The 26,809-nt window shown below is 42.8% G+C and overlaps 1 protein-coding gene across 1 annotated transcript in view; it reads right to left on the bottom strand.

Annotated features, from left to right (window-relative positions):
• gpc5a (glypican 5a) overlaps positions 1-26,809 on the bottom strand; it is a 135,770-nt gene that overhangs the window by 66,172 nt on the left and 42,789 nt on the right. Inside the window, exons 3-6 of the mRNA XM_080729865.1 lie at positions 24,737-25,197; positions 24,086-24,319; positions 21,875-22,008; positions 20,975-21,100 (exon numbers count right to left, since the gene is read on the bottom strand). Coding sequence (XP_080585991.1) covers positions 20,975-21,100; positions 21,875-22,008; positions 24,086-24,319; positions 24,737-25,197 — 955 coding nt within the window. The remainder of the gene's footprint in view (positions 1-20,974; positions 21,101-21,874; positions 22,009-24,085; positions 24,320-24,736; positions 25,198-26,809) is intronic.

The raw sequence follows: 26,809 nt of genomic DNA, 5'->3' as shown, positions 1-26,809 counted from the left end.
AGATCGCAAGACACATTGTGAGCTTGTAGATTGGTTATTTTGACTTTATTTTAAATAGGGTTTAAGGTTAATTCATAATGTATTTGTCAACATTCCTTCCTAGAAATGTACACAGTACTCAAGTAAATCTATTTAGTTACTGTCCACCACTGAATCTGACCACATAGTTCAGCTTTAGATGCTGATCTTCCATTGGTAAACCCCTAAAACACAACACAAAATATGTAAGGTGGGATTGATAGAGACTGATGATAAATGGTTATGAAAACATGACAGCACCCAGAATCTTGGACTAATTTCTTCTTGGCTCGAGGTCGCTAACAACTCATTAACATAAATTATATGACTCCATTCCCACGTGCCCACACATCATGGCCAAATGGTTGAATAAGGAGACCAGTTGCATTTAAACCAGCAGCTGAACAGGTTTGTCTGTCTCTGTTCACTTCTGAGATTGTTGGAAGTTGGACGATAAGCCCTGTGTGTTTCCCCTCCCTATCTGCAGTCTAAAATTTAAAATCCAATTTGGTCTCTATAGGCTACGGTTTTCCCTGTCAGAAACAAGTATAACAAAAGACCGCGAGCACCACTTCCTTATCGCTACCAGTAAATTACCCCTGGATCAGATACAGGCTGCCAACTCACAGAAATTCCACTCACTGGAGAGAGAGAGAGAGAGAGAGAGAGAGAGAGAGAGAGAGAGAGAGAGAGAGTGTGTCGCACAAAATTCTGGGCCCTGGGTACAAGGATTCACTGAGGGCCCCCCATGAATGTTCTTCATAGGGAGAACTGGGAACGCATTATTATGCATTGTTTTGTGCTTTAACTAGTGAAAAATAGCAGATCTATAAGCTCACAGCGCGGCACCGAGAGCTTGTAGATCTGTCTTGTTTCTGTGTCAATGGTGCTCAAACTTTTGCATGTGAAGGACCCCCAAAATTATATGTATTTGGCCACGGACCCCCAACTCTAATTATTTAGTTCCAGGGACCCCCCAGAGGCAAAATTTGAGTTACAAATATTCGCTTAAAACATACATATATTCAAAGATTTTGACACATTTTCACGACTTTTCAAAAATAGCAGATCTACAAGCTCGCAGCCGCGCTGTGAGCTTGTAGATCTGCTATTTTTCAATAGCTAAAGGCCCCTAGTAACTCAGTCCCACTCCCCCCCCCCCCCCCCTTGTGACGCCCCTGGAGGGAGAGAGAGAGAGAGAGAGAGAGAGATAAAGAGAGAGGAGAAAGGGTGTCAAAACAAAGAGGATGGGAGTGGTCCTTCAGAGAGTGATAGGTTCAACTGCTCTCAAAGGTCATCTAATGTTATCTAACGTTCATCCTCCATCACCAATGCTTGTCTCTTGACTGTTCCCCCGAGAGCTGAAGAGACGGACGTGTCAGTCCAGACCTTCATAATCTCCTGCTGGAGAGCAGTGATAACATTGGCCAACGCCTGGGAAATGGGGGGTGGTCTTCCACGAGAAACATCCAACAGCTGTTGTTTATTGCGACGCACCAAAGATCGTCTCTGGTACTGGCAATTGTTTATCATAAATTATATCACAAGCTATGACACAGCAGAAAATCATTTGAATTAGTGCAACATGAAAAGGGGAATTTCTTGGGAGTATATTGCATGGTGCAGTACACAGTAAAATGTGTGTTAATTTAACTCATACTGGTCCATTTTTACTAGGGCTGTCCCCTGATAGTCAATTAATCAGTTTGGTCTTAGTCCACCAAGACTGTTAGTTGAATAGTAATTGCCAGGTCCAATGAAGACTAAAGGTCCTATTTATAATGTTATATTATTGCAATCCGTTCTTTATTTCCTGTGCAATGGATGAATCAAACTGAATTGTGTGGTTTGGAGCGAATGCCACTGCGCAGCACTTTGGATAGACTAAAATCCCATATAAACACAATTGACACAAGAAAATGACATGTGCTGAATGCTGATCATAGGACATTTTCTATTGTGAAAAGATGTGGTGTGAGGAAGACTTCTGAAAGTTGTTTGACTCTTGCTATCAGCAAAATGCCTGTAATACATATATACTGGTGCTATACAGAGACAGACGGCAAACTTGTATGCATGCCCAATGTGCACTCAGCACGCTCTTGTAAACAACCAAACGGATGATTAAAGGATGGCGCATAGCGCCAAGGGATAGCGCGGGATGCCCTTTTCTGTCCGTCAGTCTGTCCATGTGTTTGTGTGTTTTTGTTCAGCTAATCTCCAGCACAGTTGGACCGATCATCATGAAACGTTGCACGCAGACTCCTGGGAGGCCATGGCTTCCAAAAAAGTGTCCGGGTTTTGCACAAAATGCCACAAATGATAAATGCGGCGCCCGATTGCAGTGCAACTTTGCACACACAATCACGTGGGGAAAGGAAGAACCTCCACCCCATATGTTTCTAATCAGCCACATGGTGATAGCCACTTCACGTTTTTGCAAGATTGTATGAATCATACAATCACGTTTTTCCCCCTGGATTCCTTGGATAATGCAACTCACGCAATTCTCCATATGGGCCCTGGCCATTTGTGCCAGATTCTCCGCCATTTTGCGCTTTCTTCAAAACACACTTTCTGCTACTACTACAACAGATTATGTCCAAAACTCACAAATCAATACACATTATCTCTGGGGTAATTTGATCAAGATGTACAGTATGTGTCTGATTTTACAGATCCCATTCCAATTGGCTATGACTGCCTTCCAGTCATGCGGGCCCTGACAACCCGGCTGAAACCTTTTGTGTAGCTTTGTATGCTTTGTATGTATCTCTTGAAAACTCTATATAATTCAATAAAAAACTTTTAATATTCAGTCACTAGCCATTGTAGAATCTAAATCAGAATATTCAGCTCTCAACCTCACCAACCCGAAAGGAATGGTCACACAATTTTACCGATTTGTCGACTAAATCAACTAATTATTTTCTTTACACTTTCAGAGTTAAATTAATACACCAGATATAGCTGTGTAGGCTGATAGTTTTGTTGTTCAGTCAGAATGCTGCATAGGCAGCTTGTACCCCACTGTTGGCAGCCAATTTCATTAACATTACCTGCAGGAGTTTGTAACACAGGGATATTTAACACTGTATGATGTGTGTGCTTCATTACAGTTTGATGGGGTCTGCTTCACATGGTGACGGGCACCGCTGTGTGTAAACAACAGTGAGTCAAACGCAGCACAACAACAACCTGGAACTATGTATGTTGAGCTAAAGGGCTTGTCACTGGTTGTCACTTGTCTGAGAAAACATTCAGTACTTATTATTCAAATGCACAGGGGGAGAACCCATGTAAATGTGCTTGTTAAATCATGTACGCCTACACATTTGATTTGTCAGGTTCATGTTCTCATGGGACCTGTTTAACATGTCAGACCATTCTGATAAACAAACTGCAAACATGCAGTGGTTCAGTGATACTGTAACTGTACGCTTACTCAACAAGGGTTTAAACTCAAAGCTGCATCATTTTTCAAACTACAGAGTTCTTTTTGTGACTGAGAACATTGGGCAATACACATGTTGAAAATGCAAGTGTGTTCCAAGACAGCAGGAGCATCATCACTTACGTTTATTAGAATAAACCGTCCGGACAGTTTTAATATAAGAAGATGATGGAGTTCCCTGAGTTCAGTATATGCCCATACATGGCCTATATGGGCATATCAGTCCAATCGAATTGGTGGTTCTGGACAGCCGGATATCTGACCTACTCGATGTTAGGCACTGCTCTCCCTCGGGTCAGACGGTTCTCTAGATATGTGAACCCACATGCATGAGATTTCTTGCAAGAATGGTCATCAACTATATAATAATTACAAAACTAAAACTACAAGAAATTGCCTCCAAAAATTAGATTTCACACTGGTCTACTTACTTGAAATACATTAATATTTCTTGAAGCTATCATGATAAATCATCAGTAGTAGCAAAACATAATTATAACAAAACAAAAGACCCTACATTATATAAAATCCACAAAATGACTTCTGTATGGCCTCCTGACAAAGCTAGAGAACGAATGACAATATCCAATGAGCACATATCACAATTAGCATTATTTACGGTACGTTTATGTCACATTTATATTAGGATATGGCCTGTCCCTCAACAATAAACCAGAGCAATACTGATTATAATACAATTGCATCCAAATGAAACAAGCCAAACAGGTCAAGACCGCATTCATCAACATTAGTTAAATGTTTGGCTGCTGACAGGCGATGGTGCACAAAAGTTAAACTGCAGCTAACTTTTCGACACAAACAAAAACTGATGGCTACAGTCACACCAGCCAGCTTGTGTTGGTTCGCTCAGCTAGCATAAAACAAATGGCCTCTCCGAGGTTCGTTGCTGGAGTCGCTTGTGGCGTGAATATATGAATAAAGCCGCGCACATTCATCTGGTTGCGTTGCGGGCTGCGAGGGTGGACTCCCACATGTGGCGAGGGAACAGTTTCGGCATGCAGTGGCGCGAACGTGCATTCGCCTCCTCTCCGCGGAGCCGCGGGACGCTGCTCCAGCGATGGTGGATCGGAGCAGATGGTGAACGTATGCTCCGCTCATGCATGTCATCATCACCTTCATTAGCTGAAGGTGACATATGACATCATCCTGAAGCAGGTGCATTATGGGGCCTGGAAAAGAGAGTTTTTCTTCCCTTCCTTGTCTTACTGCGGCAACGGTTCAAGGTTGTTGATGGGAGGTAATCACAATCCCCCCCCGCACACGCCTTCTTCCCGTGCACTCAGTCCTCCCCCGTTCCCGCCACCTCTCGGCATTAAGGTAAATAAGGGGTTCCAGCAGAGAGCCAATGAGCATGGGCCACTGAGCAGAGATGCATGTTTGTGTTGCCGTCCTCCCAGGACCTCGGCTCGTTTATCTTGGCTGTCAGGTAAAGGGCAGGCTCCAAGAAGGTGAAACTTTTTTTTCTTTTCCTTTTTTTTTTTTTATAAGGCAGATTCTGTTTCCATAGAAACTGCAGGACAACATTAGAGGGGGCAATGATGAAAGAACAAGGTCTGATCTCAGTGCATCATCCCGGAGCGGGCCTCCACTGCTGTCCAAGACATTTTGTGTGTTTGCGTCCCAGAAATGAAAGTGCCGTTTAAATTAATTCTCTGGGAGCCTTGAGACTTGGACCTCTTACAGCGCTAGGTGAGATTAATGAGAGCATATTCACACCCCATGCTTCCGTTTGGGTCAGGAGCTAAAAGGTAGGTTTCTGCATATAAAAAGGCGTTGAAGAGCCTTCTGTGGGGACAGGTTCCCCAACAGAGCACGGATGGGTCTCCAGTGAATGTCAGACTACTTTGATTAAGACATTAAAATCTAAATTTACTGTCTGTACCTGGCTATAAATTGTTAAAACCCACTGAATAATAAAACAGAGAGAGACAAATACAGATTGTTTTAATTCTAACTGTTGATATCCCAAATGCAAACCACAAACAGAATGCACTCGAGGCTTAAAGTGCCTAAAGAAACAAATTGCAGCACTAATGAATAGTTCATGTCTACTACAGTTTTCACTTTGTGGCAGCAAATGGAAAACATGTTTTGTTAACAAATGCATTGGAAATCAAGGGAACAGACAGGTTGGTACACCGCACTCATCGTCCCAAGCAGCCTGTGTCTATGAGATAAACCAACACCATGATGCAAAGATATGAGGGCCTTTGTTTCCAGGCACCATCCTTACGGAGACAAAAACGTGTCTATTCAGAAGCGGAAAAGTGGATTTCGCTGTTATGTAGTTATGCATATTCAATATTAAATTAAGCCGCAAATCCCTTCAGCAAAAAGGCAAGACTTCAGACTGGAGCTCAGAGGTGGCTTAAGGGTTGAATCCACACAAAGCCTTCAAACCATTGTCTCCCTTATTTTGTAAGGGGAAGACAATGGGGCCTTAATAAAGGAAAAATATCCGCAGTAAAAGAGGCTACTAATTAGAGGTGACAGCTCATTGAGCTAAGAAAAAATCAGGAGGTGTTTTTCAGATGACTATAATAATGTAGAAATACTGGTTCACAATTAGGACTTTTTGTGTGAGGAAAGTGAAACACAGCTACAGTATGATTATAATCCCATGCCTATTATATTGTATCTTTAGTCAGTCTCTGACTCTTTATCATGTTGTGCCTGTACTGTATCTCTAAATGGCTTAATTCTCAAAAAGTCCTGCGCTTTTCCTCGCTGAATGCTGCACCTCTGCTCCCGCTTTTTGTGTGCACGCACTTAAAATTCTTCCCACCACTCTCCTGCCTATTTCCAGTGGACTGAGTTATATCTGAGTACTGAGGGAAGTGCTCTGTGGAGACCAGACAGTGTGCATAGTCAACAAGTCAGAATGATATCACACCAGGGTGTTCACACAGTTCATCAGTAAGCAGGGGTGTAATGGTGATTTGTTTTTAACGCTATTTTAATGATTCTTATTTTACCTTAATGTGTTATAAACTTTACTTAGGTTTACAAGTGTATAAATAGTAGGAAACATGTACAGGATATTACTATAACGTTTTTTAGCTTTGTTTTATTCTTCATACATCTTCTCAAGAAATGCCTTGAAATATAGCAACTGAAAGAAACTAAAAGGTTTGCTTTGAACGAGTATCTTATCTCTTCTTCGATGGTGGCTGAGACATTCTTGTTGTGTGCAGATAGGACACAGGCAGCAGCAGCACGGTAGCCAAAATGCTGTGTTGTTGCTTACTGTATACTGTATACCGTGTATGTGAGGAGTGGAGACACGTGTGATCCTGCCAAAAAGAACTGGCGGAACGCCGCGGTGTGGAGTGAAGCGACCCGTGCACCCCTGTCAGTAAGACAATAAGGCAAGGGTCTTCAACAGGGGGTCCGGGACCCGTAGGAGGTCCTCAGAGTTACTATAGGGGGTCCTCCGAATCTTAGAAACTTTTTCTCCTTTTTTATATTAACCACTTGAACCCTAGTGTCTTTATTCTGAGAACTTTAGCCAAAAATAGCAGATCTTACAAGCTCACAACGCCTCGCGCTGCGAGAGCTTGCAGATCGGCTATTTTTGGCAAAGAGGTTTGGTGTAGAGGGGGAAAAGAGCAGACTAAGTACATAGTGAAAGGGCAACTTTATTAAGTATTGAGAGTTCAAGTGGTTAAATATCTGAAAACACAAATTGACATGAATGCAAAATATACTGATGATTGTGCTGTAAAACAATTAAACTATATGCAATCTATGAAAAGGTTGTGGTGGTCCATGCTTCATCTCTCTCTCAACTAAGGGGTTCTTGGCCTGAAAACATGAAGACCCCTGCAATAAGGCATTTAATATGATATGAATGTCCATTTGTCCAGTGACCTGGCAAACTACAGGAGCCCACAATCTGCTCCAGATGCTGGGGACAGCGTTCCAACACAAGGGGGAATTATGTGCTGGTGAAGCAAATGGATTATGCTCACTGAAACACACGAGGCAGGAAAACACACATCGCTCACACAAACGCGCATCGCACAATAACATCTCCTCCTCTTCAGCCATTTCAAATCAAAGTGTGACCGCACTTAACCGGGCTGCTCTCCCTGGCTGAGGCTATAGGAGTCACTGAGCCATCACCTGGAATGTCGACGGAAAATCAGAGAACTAATAAATCAAATATGTTTTTTTCTTTTTCTCCAAGAATCGAAAAATGAAGATTAATCGCATTCAGTGCAATGATGTGCAACAAACAACGAAATGTCCCGGTACTCCACGCACGCACGCACGCACGCACGCACGCACGCACGCACGCACGCACGCACGCACGCACGCACGCACGCACACACACACACACACACACACACACACACACACACACACACACACACACACAAACCCTGTGGACATACAGGGTTTCCACCCGACAACGACGATATGCAACAGGAGTGCTTTTGAAGTGCGTTCAGTCAGCCACACATGCAGGGTCTCTCCTCTCTGTCACTTGGACTAATCGTCAGGGAGGGAGTGGTACTCTGACCAAGCCCAAGGTCTAAACCCAGACGGATATAAGGTCATGTTGGAGTGGAACTCTAGCCATGCAGCTCCCAGACCTCAAGTGCTCCAGTGGTTTTGTGGTTATCTGCAGTGGGCAGCTGTCGCAGTACAGTAGAGCTCTGTCTTCAAGAACATCCGCTCTCCTCTCCTCTCCTTTCCTCCCCGGCTCCTCTTCTCCTCTTCTCTCTCAAACAGCAATCTCTCTCTCTCTCTCTATCTCTCTCTCTCTCTCTCTCTCTCTCTCTCTCTCTCTCTCTCTCTCTCTCTCTCTCTCTCTCTCTCTCTCTCTCAGGGATGGGACGTTAAGCGATATTATCGTTTATCGTGATAAAACGATAATCGTCTCGTGGAGATTTAATTTATCGTGATATCGTCCTCCGTCATGCACTGGGATCAATTCACCTTTTATTTGTCGAGCTGCATATCCGGTACCACTTAAACCCTCTATGATTGGTAAAAGGTACTTATAATATACGTCTAATTTTTTTCACTCTCTATCAAATGTCTTAGCCGATCTACCAGCTCACAACGCGCCGCGTCGCGCTGTGAGCTTGTAGATCTGCTATTTTTTGGCAAATGTTCCACCCCAGGATAATGGATTTTGATTATCGTGATAATATCATAAATCGCGATGTCTTTTCATATCGTCCCATCCCTAGTCTCCTCTCCTCTTCTCTCTGTCTCTCTCTCTCAAAAGGAAACACAGCAATCTGCTTCTCATTCTGACTCTCTCTCTCTCTCTCTCTCTCTCTCTCTCTCTCTCTCTCTCTCTCTCACTCTCTCACTCTCTCTCTCTCTCTCTCTCTCTCTCTCTCTCTCTCTCTCTCTCTCTCTGCTCTAGCTTTATTGTCTATGGACTTTGGCGGCTGGATTTAGGGTGCCTCTTCTTGTTGTTTTTACCGCACCGTTTTTTTAAACAATGGGTCAGGGTTAGTCCAAAATGAGTTGTAAGCCTATTTCCCCCACATGAGGTCCCTTTTAAGGTAAAGGGAGCGCCGCATTTCTATGAGCCTGGGTCACAAGAGACCGGAATCTCACATTTGTTTCCCAGTGTGTTTAAAGATCGTGCAAGCTGCGTATGTATATGATTATGATTGTTTTAATTTTAATTATTTGAGGTACAGCTAACATTAAAGAATTGTCTTATCTGAATTAAAGACGCCTTCTCTCTGTCAAGCGCATGTTCTCACTTACACCCTCACTATATTGAGGGTGACAAAGAGGACAGTCATGCATTATATATGCAACTGCGTGTGCTTAAAGGGTTATTCTTCTCCTCTGTAAATTACAACAGTGCATCATCTTGAATGGCCAGTAAAAGTGGCTTGGTAAATCGATGTAACAAAACGTATTGAGCGCCCCTTGCTGGTGATAAACAGGTACTACAACCCCAAATGAACTTATAGGCAGAATCACATGCAAATAAAAATGACTCCAATTTTTGAACTACAGTATAAACCAGCCAACTGGTTTGTTGGCACTAAGCAATGACCATGTTGTGCACAGCAGGTCTACAAGAAAAACATTTATAATTTATTACCACAAACATGATAATATCATGAATATGCTGCGACTGTAATAGTGTAGTGTACGGGCTCCCTGGAGGACACCGCCAAACTAAGCATGCTCCCCATGGCATGAGATTAACTAAGAGGTAATCTTAAGCTCTTGCTGCATCTTCAATTGATTGCTATTAGCGGGAGCTTAAAAGCTGTCACTTCAATTAAGCCAATCTAAATTACCTCCGCAAGGAATCAGGACAGCACAACAACAAACCAGAAGAGAATACAATAGAACAGACTGGAACATGATAGTATAGAATGAAATAGAATAAAAAGGAACAAGACAGAACATAATAGTAGCCTATAGAATGAAACAGAACAGAATAAAATAGAACAAAATGGAGTAGGCCAGTGGTTCTCAACCTTTTCAGGCTGCGACCCCCAAAATAATCATATTTTAACAGGGGACCCCCCCACCCTGACGAGCACTACATTTCGTATAACACAGCGCTATTGTGAAAATAGCAGATCTACATGCTCACAACATTGTGAGCATGTAGATCTGCTATTTTCACAATCTCTGCCTCTGATATTTGACAATTTGGCCAATGTTTAATTTGTCATTTTAGAGATATTAAAAAGTCCTTAAATTGTCACTTTAGAAATGTGCAGATACCCTCTATACACTTAAACTTCATGTTGGTCTATTTACTGTTGAGTGGAAAAACAACGTTGCATAATAAGTTAATCATCTGGGGGACCCCCCCAAAAATAATTTGGGGACCCCCCCTGGGGGTCCCAACCCACAGGTTGAGAACCACTGGAGTAGAATAGAGTAGAGTGGAGTGGAACAAACCAGAACTGAATAGAACAGAAAACAACTTGAAGTTGACCCATATTCACCGAGTAAATATCTGGTCACAGAGGCTGAATAATTATGCATTGTTTCTGTCTAAAGTCATGAAATACAATGGAAGGGTCATTAAAACCAAAAGGCCACACGCAGAACACTCTCTCTCTCCGTGGCCCCCTATGAGACACGTTGAATGTTTTCATCTCCCGAGCGAGCAGCAGAATGCATATTAAATTCAAACGGCACACAAGGTCAGTTACCTTATTATCAGGGAAATGAAAATAAAAAATGTGTTGTAGCCAATTAGAAAGGAACTTTGAAAATATAAACAGAGCACCACAAACACCTGGGGTGTGCTAGCAGCCACAAGACATATTGCAGGTGGGTATGAATTACAGGCCAGGGCCCCCACCAGAGATGATCATGAATAAATTATTACGCATTATAAATCCTTCTAAGGTTTTGGAAAAACGCATGTTTCTATGTCAGTGGTGCATGCTCAAACGTTTTCATGTTTGAAGGAAGGGCCCCTAGAATTATGTGTACAGTATTTGGCCGCCGACCCCCGTCTCAAATTATTATGTATCAGGGACCCCCCAGAAGCAAATATTTGAGTTACAAATGTAACTTTAAAAAAATATATATTATAAGATTTGCACACATTTTCACAACTTCTCAAAAATAGCAGATCTACAAGCTCACAGCGCGGCACTGGGTGCCGCGCTGTGAGCTTGTAGATCTGCTATTTTTCAATAGCTAAAGCATAAAATAATCCCAGGGCTTGATGGGTTAACGACGCCATACATACAGTACATTCCTCCTGGTGATGGTGCGCCGGGGGCCTCTCATTGGCTGAGGAAGGGGGCTATCTCAGTGGAAGTCATTCTGAACTGCAGCTGCCAGCTTGCACTCACGCAGGAAGCGAGCTAACTGTCAGCTAAATATGTGCTAACTGTGCTAGCAGGGAATTAGGACCCATGTACCCCACAGATATGACAAGTTAGATACCTCCTCCGCCGCTGCAGTTCATTGGCGAGACTGGTCAAACAGGACTGGCAGAAGTGCGGAACGTTGTGGATTCATGGAAGGCACTCTGCCCCGGTGCCCCCTGCAGTGGGAAAGAGGGAGTCCCGCCAGTCCCGCATCTGATTGGCCTACCGAGCGTCCCGTTCTGTCACGCCCAAGGAAGCGTCCTTCAGAATTCAGGAAGCTTGCCAGTCCTCTTTGACCAACGCCCCCTGTCGGAGGAGGCGTCTACCTTTATATGTCTATGATGTACCCTGGTTCCATGACTCAAATATCATGACACATGATAGGAAACAAAGATGGTTGATGAACCCATAGTGGTTTCAAGTCTGGCCTATCCTACACAGTAAATACATTAATTTAACTCTTATCTGCGAGTAAATGAAATTAAAACTGCAATAAGTAAGTTTCATGTCGGGAATTCAAATCCGGTTCTCTGATGTGGGAGACCTAACTTAGACCACTCTGACAGACGATGTGGGAGACCTAACTTAGACCACTCTGACAGACGGAATCCCTGATTATGTTTATGAGATTCAGGCAGTACTATTTGTATAACATTCTCAATGGAAGTGTAAGGAGACCACCTCCAACCACGGCAGAGATGTACTAGTGATATTATATGACCTATAATAACCTTTTCAGATTGCAGCTTAAACACAGTGTACACAGTGTGTGTGTGTGTGTGTGTGTGTGTGTGTGTGTGTGTGTGTGTGTGTGTGTGTGTGTGTGTGTGTGTGTGTGTGTGTGTGTGTGTGCATGCGTGTATGTGCGTGCTTTAGGGATGGGAAGATATGAAAATGTCATATCACGATGATTGTGACGAATGAAATCACGATTTGCGATATTATCACGATAATCAAAATCCATTATCCTGGGGTGGAACATTTGCCAAAAAATATTTTGGCAAAGACATTTGATAGAGAGTGAAAAAAAGACTGTATCAAATACGTATATTACAAGTACCTTTTACCAATTATAGAGGGTTTAAAATGGTACCGGATATGCAGCTCGGCAAATAAAAGGTGAATTGATCCCAGTGCATGACGGAGGACGATATTAAGATAAATAAAATCTCCACAATGCGATTAACGTGAGTCTTTTTTTTATCACGATAAACGATAATATCGCACATCGTCCCATCCCTAGGGTGCGTGCGTGTGTTCATGTGTGGCCATGTGATAGAGGAGGCAGCTGATGGCAACCTGCCAGCTAGTCCATGTGCACCGACCATGGCAGAGGTGGACGTGAACAAACATGTGGGAACGTGCTAACCTTTGTGCTCTGACAGGGACTTGGTCCCCAACCAAAAAGGTCATCACACATTTCACATCGGCTCTACTCTAACTGTCCAGTCCAGAGGACATTTAGAGCATTTAATATGTCCCTTTTGTCTGCTCAACGAAGGCATGAAAGTCAAACTGGAGAGAAACAGAGAAACGTGTTCCTCCTCCCATAAATAAACACTACACTCTCCGAGTTAAATGAACGCGGTGGGTTTTACTGGGTTGGCTCTCTCGTCTTTGATCTTTATCTGATCTGTTCTTTATCTCTTTGTTTACCGTGGACCCATATGTGGATGTGCATTAAATCTACCTTAATCCCTCTGGCTATCCTGTGGCATGTTTTCTTTTCGTCCCCCTTTATTAAGAAAAACAAATACTAAGCTGCCGGCGCAGACTCTATACGACTTATAAGAACCTAAAACAATTTGCTGCAGTGCACACAGAAGACCCGCTATAGAGGCATCCACACGGGCATGGACAAACACACGCGCACGTATACTATGCAGGCACACAAACAATCAGACACACACACGCACGCACGCACACACGCACACACACAGGGGCGGCACACTGGGGGGGAAAGTGGGACTGAGTTACTAGGGCCCAAGGTGGAGGTGCCTTAACAGACGCGGATCTAGCCCTGAGCAGCAGGGGGTGCTCCCGCGCGTGCACGAAATTTTTATTAATTTATTAATTGCAGTCATTTTGCCCTATTCACCAGCAGTCTCCCAGTCCCCACCCACCCCTTAGGTTAAGCAAAACAACTGATGATTTAAGTAACATTTGTCTCAGCGGACAACTTTTGACATCAAGAAAAGAGTTAGGCATAGGCAAGCTGCAGCAGCAGTCAAGTGTACTCACCATCCAGAAGAATTAGATTTAATAGAGATTTTTTTATTAGATTTTTACTCACTGTATGGTCGAGTGGTCACGATAGTGCGTCCATGCATCTCTGTTATGCAACTTTGGGAAAGTTGTAAAGGCTTTGGTGGTGATCTTGTACAGTTTCCATAACATCTCCTCATAAAGAACTTCAATCGAGTGTATAATGTTTGTTTTATATGGGTTGTTAGTTGTCCTGCGTGCCTTCCATAATTCCCATGGGGGCCATGGGTTAACAGTGCGCATTGCAAAATGACACTGAAATGGACTGCTGTCGTCTCTCTCCCCCCAGCGCCCCCGTTCGCAAATTAATGGGCTAAACGTAGGCTAAACTGTTCTAGATAATACAACTTGTTTTGGCTGTCCATTCATCATGTATAACTTAAACTGCGCGCTCATATTCCAAACCAATGCAGCTCACAGTTTCGCGAAACATAACAAACCGACAACTAGGGCCAACCCAGCAACAACTATCGTTTCCTGTCTTACTTTCACAATAAAGTGTCTCCCGCTTACCTCCCAATGCAGCTTATTTCACGCAGGTTATTATTAACAGGAAAAAGTGTAGCTACCCGTGTGTTTTTGTGCAACCAAACGTGCATGGGAGAGAGAGTGATGAGGGTGAGAGAGAGAGAGAGAGACATTGAGAAACAGAGAGAGAGAGAACTGCCGTTGTTTAGGAGTAGTACTACACTTTTCTCCGTCTGACCGTCTCTCTCCCGATTTTGCTAGCCCCGAAAACTACCGGTGCTAGTCCGGAAACTAGTGGTGCTTTAGCACCAAAAGCCACCGCATAAATCCGCCACTGTGCCTTAATTATTTTATACTTTAGCTATTGAAAAATAGCAGATGTACAAGATCTGCTATTTTTGAAAATGATGAAGATGTGAAAATGTATGCAAATCTTTGAATATATGTATTTTTAAAACGAAATAAAAATGTTGCTTCTGGGGGTCCCTGGAACTAAATATTTTGAGATGGGGATCCGTGGCAAAATACATATCATTTTGGGGGTCCTTCACATGAAAAGGTTTGAGCACCACTGACATAGAAGGATTTAGAAGACATTTATAGAATCGTGTCAAAAATATTTGAAGACCTGCACAAATATTCAAAAATAGCAGATCTACAAGCTTGCAGCTTGTATATCTGCTATTTTTCAATGGTTAAAGCACAAAATAATGCATAATAATGCGTTCCCATTCATGGGGGGCCATAGTGAATCCTTGTACCCAGGGCCCAGAATTTGGTGTGACACCCCTGCACGTACACACACACGCACGCACGCACACACACACACACACACACAGGCACACACACACACACACACACACACACACGCACACAGGCACACACACACACACACACACACGCACACAGGCACAGAAGCAATCGTTTTCGGGTCTCTGAAGTCTCTGCATGCTTCTGTAAATCAGCCGTCATCCGGCAGTGTGTTTTATTCCGCTCTCTCCCTATGGGTGTCTATGGGTTATGACCCGCAGGCAGGAGGTTATTTATTGCCTTCGCACTGAGCCTGTGTCGACGTCGAGCCTGTAATGTAGGCTTCTGGGCTAATAGAAATCAACACAGCGCTCTTCTAGCTCGACAGGAAATCAACTAAGCCGCAGGAACGCATCTCAATCGTCTCCCCCCCGTTTCCCCCCCTCTGAACTTGGTGATGCCAAAAGCCTACACAAAACAGCAGATCTACAAGAGCTGCACTTGTAGATTTACTATTTATTTTAGCATGTGGTAGCTCAGTGGTTCTCAACCTGTGGGTCGGGACCCCCATGGGGGGTCCCTAAAATATTTTTTGGGGGTCCCCAGATGATTAACTTAATGTGCAACATTGTTTCAAACCAACATAAGGTTTGAAACAGGGGATATCTGCACATTTCTAAAGTGAGAATTTAAGGTCTTTTAAGACATTTTTAGTACCTCTGGTTAAAGATGTAAAATATTAGAGGCAGAAATTGTGAAAATAGACGATCTACATGCTTTTTCAAGTGCCCCCACTTGAAAATATGATTATTCTGGGGGTCGTGGCCTGAAAAGGTTGAGAACCACTGTGGTAGCTCACAAGTTGTCACGACGCGCTGCGATGCGTCACGGTGCGACACGCCGCGAGCTCGTATATCTGTCGTAAGGCGCGAGCGACATCGCCGTACGATGGAGTATACTGTACATTCACTAATTCAGCATAATTGGTCCAAACAAATAGAAGTTGTCAGAGGCACAACGTGAACACCTGCCCGAGACAATGTGCCCCTTTATGTTACTGCCTACGAAGGAGAGATGCCAAGGGGAAGAAAAGTTGTAGAACTAAGACATAGCCCAAGTCTATAAAACAAACTCCCTGGGACCCCTGGCAGAGATGATGGACTGTTTGCTGCCTGCTAACCTGCCTCTGCAGTTCTCCATCAGGTTCTATACAACGTCTGTGTTCTCCCCACTGTGTGCAGGGGCGTCACACGGGGGGGGGGGGGGGGGAGGGACTGGGTTACTAGGGCCCAAGGTGGAGGGGCCTTAATTATTTTATACTTTAGCTATTGAAAAATTGCCGCGCTGCAAGCTTGTAGATCTGCTATTTTTGAAAAGTCGTGAAAATGAGTGCAAATCTTTGAATATATGTTTTTTTTTAAGCGAACATTTGTAACTCAAATTTAGCTTCTGGGGGGTCCCTGGAACTGAATATTTTGCAATGGGGGTCCGTGGCCAAATACATATAATTTTGGGGGTCCTTCACATGAAAAGGTTTGAGCACCACTGACATAGAAACATATAGGTTTTTTTTAAAAAAACCTTAGAAGGATTTGAAATATTCAAAGACTTTTTTTCACGATTTCTTCAAAAATAGCAGATATACAAGCTCACAGCGCGGCACTGAGTGCCGTGCTGCAATAGTTAAAGCACAAAATAATGCATAGTAATGCGTTCATGGGGGGCCCGCAGTGAATCCTTGTACCCAGGGCCCAGAATTTGGTGTGACACCCCTGACTGTGTGGGCTCATTCCCTGGTAATGGAGAATCACTCCTCAGCAGGAAAACAACAAGCATAACATAAACAACAAGAACAACAAGAGACATACGGTGTACTACTATCGTGTACTTATTTACACATACTCTCATTATTTGCACAGTATAGGCATTTGTGTACTATGAATTAGGGGTGGGCAATATGGAAAAATTCTATGTCACGATATTTTTCCAAGCGGTATCACGATACACAATCTTTTCACGTTGGTTGTTACTTAACAGTACAACCACCTACAAGGTAACAAAAACTAAAAGAAAAAGATCCTTTTGGGAGGTCTAAATTGACCCTTACAAGTATGTAACTCTGACAGTATACAAATGAAACCAAATGGACCCGTAAGGGTCCATTTGGTTTCATTTGTATACTGTCAGAGTTAAGGGGAGACCTTGACATTGTAATGTTTGAGAACTACAACTGATTTAGACCAAAAAAAGGTTTAAATGAATTCTGCAATGAATCTCTGTATTAACAATTCAACAGGATTTTTTACAAGGCTCATTGTAGCACGATACATCCGATATCTCTGAAAAGGCATATCGTGGAGACATTGTATTGTCTCAACGATATTTATCACCATATCGCCCACCCCTACTATGAATACTGTGGGACTTTGTTCTGGGGGGGGGATTCTGACATATTGTCTATGCCAGTGGTTCCCAAACTTTTTAGCTCGAGACTCAAACGAGAAATGTTATGTCTCCCCAGGGCCCACCCTAGTGAAAATACCAGATCTACAAGCTCACAGGGCGTGTCGATGCAACACGTTGTGAGCTTGTAGAATAGGCTATATTTCCACTACTTCTTAAACATTTGTTTTCTAATTTATGGAATTCTATGCTGTATGTTTTTGCTTGTATGCGCTACTGTATTTGCGTCATTGACTGCCATCATCATATAGGTTAATCGGTAGCACTTTACAATAATGACCTGTTATAAAGCATTTATAAACATTTATAACACATTAATAAGCAACTTGTAGATGAGTAATAATGAATGAACAAGCGGTTAATACATGTTTATTTAAACATTTATAACTATATTTAATAATCATTTATAAATTGTTAGTAACTAGTGAACTATTCATGAATAAGCCATTTGTAAACAATTATAAATATATTTTAAATCATTTGTAACCAAAGTTATTTAGTATTTATAAGCTATTTAGAGATAAATAACTAATCATTTACAAGCTATTCATATACATTGGTAAATGTTTAGTAAAACATTTATAACCCTTTTTATGCCTTTGTAAATGATTATTAAAACATTAATAACACAGTTATAAGTTATTTGTAGATAAGGAACTAATCATAGACAAGCTATTTATATACTAATTCATTATTTACAACTGTCTATTTATGTGGCCTCCATTTTTGTTCATGTTTAACAAATGCTTTGTAAAGCATTCCTAAATTATCTATAAATCATTGCTAGATGTTATCAAGAGCCCTAATGTAAAGTGAAGACACTTCATAATCTACAACTGTCTGTTAACGTGGTCTTCACTTTACACTACCAATGATTTATAGATATTTTAGGAATGTTTTACAAAGCATTTGTTAAACATGAACTATCTGTTAACGTGGTCTTCACTTTACACTACCAATGATTTATAGATATTTTAGGAATGTTTTACAAAGCATTTGTTAAACATGAACAAAAATGGAGGCCACGTTATTAACAGACAGTTGTAGATTATGAAGTGTCTTCACTTTACATTAGGGCTCTTGATAACATCTAGCAATGATTTATAGATAATTTAGGAATGCTTTACAAAGCATTTGTTAAACATGAACAAAAATGGAGGCCACATAAATAGACAGTTGTAAATAATGAATTAGTATATAAATAGCTTGTCTATGATTAGTTTCTTATCTACAAATAACTTATAACTGTGTTATTAATGTTTTAATAATCATTTACAAAGGCATAAAAAGGGTTATAAATGTTTTACTAAACATTTACCAATGTATATGAATAGCTTGTAAATGATTAGTTATTTATCTCTAAATAGCTTATAAATACTAAATAACTTTGGTTACAAATGATTTAAAATATATTTATAATTGTTTATAAATGGCTTATTCATGAATAGTTCACTAGTTACTAACAATTTATAAATGATTATTAAATATAGTTATAAATGTTTAAATAAACATGTATTAACCGCTTGTTCATTCATTATTACTCATCTACAAGTTGCTTATTAATGTGTTATAAATGTTTATAAATGCTTTATAACAGGTCATTATTGTAAAGTGCTACCGGTTAATCTCTCGAGACAGCCTCAGAGAACGCTACAGACCGATAGGTGTCGCTCTTTCTTCTTTGACGATGGGTTCCCAGATTGTATATAGGTTGACATTCACCCTGATGCTGTGATGCATCGATATTATGTTGGTGGGTTGGTTATCTGCAAGCTACCAAGCTGCAGATTCAGTTTAGATTATTACCATTAGGTTATTCTTTTTATAATAAAGATGAATTTGTTTCCCTTGCATAAAAGGGGGAATGAACACTATAATATAACAAAATCAAATAATCAGACGGACAAATCGGAATTTTTGTATCGGCGTATCCCTACTATTAACAACTGAGTGCAAAACCTAAATAACTCCATAGCCTATATATCCAGGTCAATTAGGGACAAAACCTGCACTTCTGGAATATTCAATTAATCGGAATACCAAATTGATAGAATAATCGCTAAGAAAATAATTGATAGTTGTAGCGCCAAAGGAAATCTTTACCAGCAGTGATATTCTACAACCAGGCAAAATTCTCACATGTCTCCCCCCTTCTCCGCTCCCTCCACTGACTCCCGGGTTGCGGCCCGCACTGAATACAAAACACTGATACTGACCTTCGAAGCAGCCAAAGGTACGGCTCCTCCATACCTTCAAAACCTGATCAACCCCTACAACACCACCCGTTCACTCAGATCAGCCAACAAAGGGATGTTGACAGAACCCTCGCTAAAAACCCCAGGACAAAAATCCACTAGTCTGAGACAATTTGCCCTCCTCAGGAGTCCTGGCCCCCAAACTGTGGAATAAACTCCCTGTCGCACTTAGAACTACAGACCCACTCCCTAGCTTCCGCCGTGGATTGAAGACTCACCTTTTCAGACCACCTAAACCCAGAGCACTATTATACTGTAACACTCCCCTTCCCTCAATGACCATATATAAAGCTAGATAGCATTTTTAGGTTTTAGAAAAGTGTTTTACTGATTAGGTGCGTGGACTACCGATGTTATTGTTTTTCTAGATTGATATTCCTATGCCTTGTTATATTGTTGTTGATGTACTGACATATTATTATTATATTGATGTATTACCTGCTTATTGTAAGTCGCTTTGGATTAAAAGTCTGCTAAATGTCTAAATTGTAAATTGTAATGTAGTACAGTAAAATCTTTGACCCTGAGAGTCACTCCCAAATAAAACACTCTTGGTTTCACCACGTATCGAGTAGAATACTGTCCTGCAAATTCATCTGACTTTTGAGAAGGGTGGGAGCGACACTGCAGACCTTGCCCCACCCCTCCTTCATATAACAGCTGTGAAAGCCATATCAATAGACCTGTCATCTTTTACTGGTGGACCCTAACCCAATATGGTACGACTCCAAAAGCCCACTCACTTTGAAATACAGGCCCACCTGTCATTCCAACAGCGCTGACAGCAGCTGACACTTAGGAGGAAATACCACCGACTGAGGATATATGAGGAGGTCCTTGAGTGATGACAGCACAGGTAAAGCCAGATTTATGGCCCAGCCGCACGGAGGCATCGCACAGCAAAGATAGCAGACCTACAAGTTCGCGACGGGTCACATTCGGGGCGCGCCGTGAGCTTGTAGGTCGGCTACTTTTTGAACGAGCAACACCGCCAAGCAGCAAAGTATGAATCAGGCTTACGGGCAGAGATGTTGTGATGCAACGGAGGCAAGGCTGCCATCTAACACCATGAAAGATTCTGGCTTGTCGGCTCCGGTTCACGCTCATTTGTATCAAAGATCTATGGATGAACTCTCCATCAGTGTCAGCTAATTTGTGGTGGCAAGATATATGAGCAGGGGAAGGTGTGAGTGTGTGTGTGTGTGTGTGTGTGTGTGTGTGTGTGTGTGTGTGTGTGTGTGTGTGTGTGCGTGCGTGCGTGCGTGCGTGCGTGCGTGCGTGCGTGCGTGCGTGCGTGCGTGCACGAACGCGCGTGTGCTTGTGTTTTGTTGTTGTTGTTTTGAGTGTCTCTTAGACTAGTTATTAACCTCATTATGGTAAAGTGAGGTAAGGTAAAGTATAAAATTGTCTCTGTCTCAGATAATTGATGTTAAATGTTTTCCGAAACTAACCTCTTGACAATATCAGCTCCATTCCAGCAGGAGAGTCCATCCCCAGAGGCCAGCTCACTCACACACAGCTGATCTGACAGGCCGCCATAGTACGTGCGGTAGAGGCGCAGGCTGTTCAGAAACTCCCTGCAAAAGCACACAGAAACACCAGCATTAAAGCATTGGAGCAGGGGTCCTCAACAGGGGGTCCGGGACACCTAGGGGGTCCTCAGAGTTACTACAGGGGGTCCTCCAAATCTAATCGTTGTGAGCATGTAGATCGGCTATTTTCACAATTTCTGCCTCTAATATTTGACATCTTTAACCAGAGTTGATAAAAAGGTCTTAAAAGTCCTTAAATTGTCACTTTAGAAATGTGCAGATACCCAATACACTTAAACCTTATGTTGGTTTGTTTACTGTTGAGAGATAAAACAATGTTGCACATTATAAGAACTAGATTTTTTTCTACACTAACCACTTGAACCCTAGTGTCCCTATTCTGTGTGGAACATTCGCCAAGAATAGCCGATCTACAAGCTCACAACGCCTAGCACCGCGAGGCGTTGTGAGCTTGTAGATCTGCTATTCTTTGCGAGGAGGTTTGGTGTGGAGTGAAAATAAACGCAGACTAAGTATTGATGGTTCAAGTCGTTCAATGTCTAAAAATACACATTAAATCTACAACCTACACTGATATTGCTGTCAAACAAGTCTAAGCTGTCCCTGCTTTATCTCTCTCTCAGCTAAGGGGTCCTTGGCCTGAAAACGTTGAAGACCCCTGCATTAGAGGCTGCTAGTGCTATAATGAGCAGATGATCTAATTTGAACATTTGAAAATCAAATCAGCGCAATAAGAGTCCCGCTCGCAAACCCCACAATACCTGTGATAGAGAGAGGGAACATTTTGGCTCTACTTACTTCCTCTTGACAGCAAGGGAGTCCCCTGTCTCTGGGAGGGTCGCTTTAAGAGGGATGGATTCTCTACGGATGCCGTTCTGTACACTGACAGTCTGTGCAGGTTTTCTGATTGGGGGTCCACACAATTTATGTACCTGTTACCCACCGGAGCACAAAGGAAAGAATTTAGTTTTATGAGACAGCAATAAATGTGGACTCACACGTCATATTTAATCTCCGCCTTATTGTTGGAGGGTGAGTCACAGATCTGTTTCACCAAAGTTAGGCCAACGTGTGTCATCATCTGAATTATAATGGCACCCTATATTCAGCGTCCAACTAGTAGTGGCAGTGACCATCCACTAGATGGAGCTACAGAACCAAAGTATATCAGCAGTGCAGCAAAGATTGAGCAGTAGGCCTTGTCTTTTCCTGAGCAGACAAGGCAGTTGTTTTATGATGATCTACATACAGACTGTGCAATAAGTATTTTTATGCCATTTTAAGTGGTATACATTCAATCAGATATTCTAGACTAGAGTTAGAAATACTAAATATAAACTAGGCCGGGTACCGGCCTACTCAGGAATGATGCAAGATGGGAACAATGTAAATAGGGAATGCATTCTGCACCCTGATATGCAATACCTGTTGTACCCTTTGTCAGAGTACCCGTTGCAACCATCTGTCTGTCTGTCTTTCCCTGCCAATATGGAAATTCCATTAGCAGTGGTAAATGTTTGTGGAGAATGTCTGAAGAGTGTGAACTGAAAAGTAACGGCAATCAAAATAATGGCAGGTGTGGATAATTCGACAGCTGTGGATTATTTGCCAATTTAAACTTAGACTAGGGTTGCCATGGGAATGGCAATCAATAGGCTAATTTGGGCCAAAACCAGAGTCTTTTGTGCAATGGGCATATCAGTTGGATCAGTGGTTCTGGACAACTACCGACCCGACTGACTTGACACCATGCACTCAACTCTTTCGGGTTGTCTGCAACTGCAATTGATATTGTGGTCTAAATTAATTAATCAATAATCAAATAAAAATAATCCTTAATCACAGCCCTAGAAAATAGTATTTTCTAGGGCTGCGAATAAGGATTATTTTCATTTGATTATGTACAGTATATAATAATTGCGACCGAAGGTTTGCCGCTCTGACATCATGCTCTGATGTCACTGTGATGTCACTGTGATGTCAGGGGATCTAGATCCCTGATGTCCACATTACTGTGACATCACTGTGACTCTGTGCCACATCACTGTGACTCAGACTCATCAGAATGGTATACATTAGCCATGACTGAATGTGACTGTGATGTCAGGGGAACCACTTAAGAGAATGGGTTTGCCGCTCTGACATCACACTCTGGCTTGATGTCCCTTTTATGCCCATATATGGAGATCGCTGATTTCATCACAAGTCACACTTGCAAATTAGTGACATCCTTGTCCGTTTTATGCCCATATATGGAGATCCCTGTCCCGATGTCATCAATATTAAGCGCATATCTGGGTGCAACTGGTCTGATATACATCACTGGCCAGATGGCCATGTCGCCCTGAGGCGTCTTACTAGTATTATAATGTATCATCATATTCATAATTCTCACCTAAGCAAGCATCTGAAAATGTTCACCAGCATTCACCATATAGAACACTGTTTTAGATGTCTTTTCTTTCTTTTTTTCTGCCCAAACATCTACTGTGAATCATCATATCTTATGTAGTCCACAAAGCCCACAACACTGTATTGCTCAGGTTTACGTTTACGACACCATAGCAATTCCATAACCAACATTTTATCCTGTAGGCTACTAGGCGAATTACCAAGTCAGACAGTGGAATGTCTGTTCTATGCAACTGCAGTTTTGTGGGATGAGCAATGCACAATCTTTGCTGCAGACTGGGCCTGAGTCCTGCTCTGGGCTGGTAGCTTGACCACTGAGTCTCTGACTGGCTTTGAGCTGCCCACAGGGATGTATTTCTGGAGAGCCCTGGTCTGCTTGTGTTTAGTCAGCCAGTTGTTGTGTGATATATGCAATTTCAAGACATTTATGCATGGACACTACACCACATACACAGTATGGAATGGACATATCACAACTCCAACCGCTGGCCTACACGGTTCTTCATTTCTCTGCCAAACACAACGTCTCCCTCCACGTCAATATTTAACAGAAGACAGAAAAAAAAAGCTGCAACTCCGAAAATGAAACATTTTGACCTGTGCTGAGAGGCGGGGTCCATTCTTCTGAGCATGTGCAACGGCGTCGTGAAGCAGCATGTGAACTCCCAGCAGTACTTGCTCTAAGTCGTGTGCTCCCTGCATCCGTGTCGACAAGCCTTCCAGCGAGCGGACAAACTCTCTCCAGTGGGCATCAATCTCTGCCATGCTTGCCAGACAGCCTCGCATGACATTGAGGCAGTAGCCCATGCAGGGCTTAGACTGGGTCAGGCCCTGTGGACAAAATGACAGCATAGGATCAGATTTAAATGGGGGAAAACCTGGTAATATCTTTTATTCGTTATATCAGGGGTCTTCAACTGTAGGTCTACAAGCTCACAACGCCCACAAGCAGGTCTACAAGCTCACAGCGCCTCGCAGCGCGTTGTAGATCGGCTATTTTTGGCAAAGAGGTTTGGTGTAGAGGGGAAAAGGAGCAGACCAAGTACAGAGTGAAAGGTCATGTTTATTAAGTATTGACGGTTCAAGTGGTTAAATATCAGAAAACACAAATTTACATCATTCCAAAATACACTGATGATTGTGCTGTCAAACGATGAAACTATATGGAATTAACAGGTTGTGGGGGTCCCTGCTTCATCTCTCTCTCAACTAACTGCGTTATATTCTGGATGTGACACGTCTTCATACCTGGCAGTGAGGACAATACTGCATCTTGAGCAGGGCGCGCCTGCACTCGCGGCTGAACTGCAGGTGGTCGGTGGTGTTGATAACCTCGATGCCAAGGTGCAGCGACTGCAGCAGGAGCTTCCCCGAAACTCCAGAGCGAGCGATTTGATTGGCCAGGACGCCAGGCGCGGCACCGAAGGGCTTCAAGTCGCGGCTCGACGACCGCACGCATTCGGCATAGCCTGGTGCGATGTCAGTCAGGCCTGGGTTGATCAGGTGGTTGTAGACCAGTGGAAAGAGAGCGCCGAAGAAGCGCTGCACCAAGTCGTCCACACTGAGCTCCGAGCCCAGCAGAAAGAGACTGATGTCTGTGAACAGCTCCCGCACGGGGCCTGAGGCCTGGTCCGCCATGTGCCGGTAGGACTCCTGGAGGAGGGCGTTGGTGTGATTCTCTGCCTGCTTCATCAGAAGCTCAAAGGTATCTGTGGGAGTGGGGAGAATGGAAGGAGATGGGGCGTCAGTGGGGCGCTTAAATTACTGAAATGTATTCCTACCGTTGCTTCTAAATTAAAGGCAATACAGTTTACAAGCATTACAATCTTTTCTGCGAGGAGGAACACGCAAAGTAGTGAGAGAAGAGAAGAGAAGAGAAGAGAAGAGAAGAGAAGAGAAGAGAAGAGAAGAGAAGAGAAGAGAAGCCTGCAGCCTGTCGCCTGCTGTGGAGGAGATGGAAAGGAGAAATTGCCTGTAGCGAATCCTGACATCTTCATTCCTAGCCAGCATGGGCAGGGAAGGGGCTGCAGATGCTATGAAAAGAGGGAGGTCTGAATAATATAGGCTGAGAGAAAGATGAGAAAGGAGATGGAGATAAACCAGTGGGCCTTCATACAGTCAGTCTTCACAGGAAAGGACATTCTCCCAGACTCCCAGTCACCTCCTCTGCTCTCTCGTTATGTGTGCCTATACAACTCTCTGTGCCTTGCAGGTGCGCTCACATCCACACAACCACTTTGCTTTCCCAAGAGGAGAGCTTCACTTTCAAGTTCAACATCCAACAAATGCACTGTTGAGCGAAGAAGGCTCAAGCTATTACTAACAACTTCAAATAAGTCTGCCTGGCATGTTTTTGCGGAGCTGCTTCTGAAGAAGATTTGTATGAATATCCGGTAAAATAAAATACAGGCAACTGCATCAGACAAATAAGGCACAAGCATATTTCCCCAGGAGTGTATTCAGCTCTATAGGCAATATCCGTCTCTGTGTGTGTCTGTGAGTGTGTGTGCACGTGCACAAAAATCAGTGGAGGATAAAGATCCAACATTCAGCAGCAGGCAGCATTAATGTTCACAGCAGGACTATGAAAGCTACTCTACGGTCGGATCAGAAAATATACTCCCACTGACTGGCCACCCGCAAATCTGGACCGAGTGTAAAGCTGATTTGGGATGGAGATTAGACGACAGAATGTTGGAACAGACATGATGAACATTCCTCTGAGTGACTGCTACAATGCACATTTCTTCACACTTTTTAATGCCATACTTATATTTGTTGATGCTTTTCACTCTTACCTGTTGCATATATACTTTTTTCTGTGTCTGAGAGCAATGGACGAAGTCAAATTCCTTGTATACTGGCCAATTAACTGATTCAAATTCATGCCCAGCATCATTTAGTTCCATCTGAGTTACTGTAAATGGGTTTAGCTACATAATGGTGACCAGGTTTGCCATAGTATTATCCTGAGTAATTGCATCGTAATAGCACAAAACAGAATGTCTCAAGCATTTTCTTCTGCGGTGTTAAAACCAAAAGCCATGGCAATTCCCACACCATCATGTGCTTGTCATGGGTTGCAGGGCAGTGGCCAGGGTGAAAGCTCTGAGCCGCCTATAGGGGGGTCTGGGGAGGGGCGCCACTCAGTAGGGGGTTTAAGATGTTTGAGAACTGTAAAATACAGAGTATTCATTTAACTATGAATGTGTAAAAATAGACCCATACGGGTAAATGATACATTAAATTGACACTCCAGATTTGACAGCGTATGCTGTATGCAGTGACTCGGGAGAGATTGACCGTGACCGAATGCCCCCC

Source organism: Nannobrachium achirus (genome assembly GCF_963921795.1).
Source record: "Nannobrachium achirus genome assembly, chromosome: 7".
In the NCBI taxonomy this organism is placed as follows: Eukaryota; Metazoa; Chordata; class Actinopteri; order Myctophiformes; family Myctophidae; genus Nannobrachium; species Nannobrachium achirus.
Note: the sequence above shows the minus strand (reverse complement) of the source record. Positions and strands in the feature narration are given on the sequence as shown.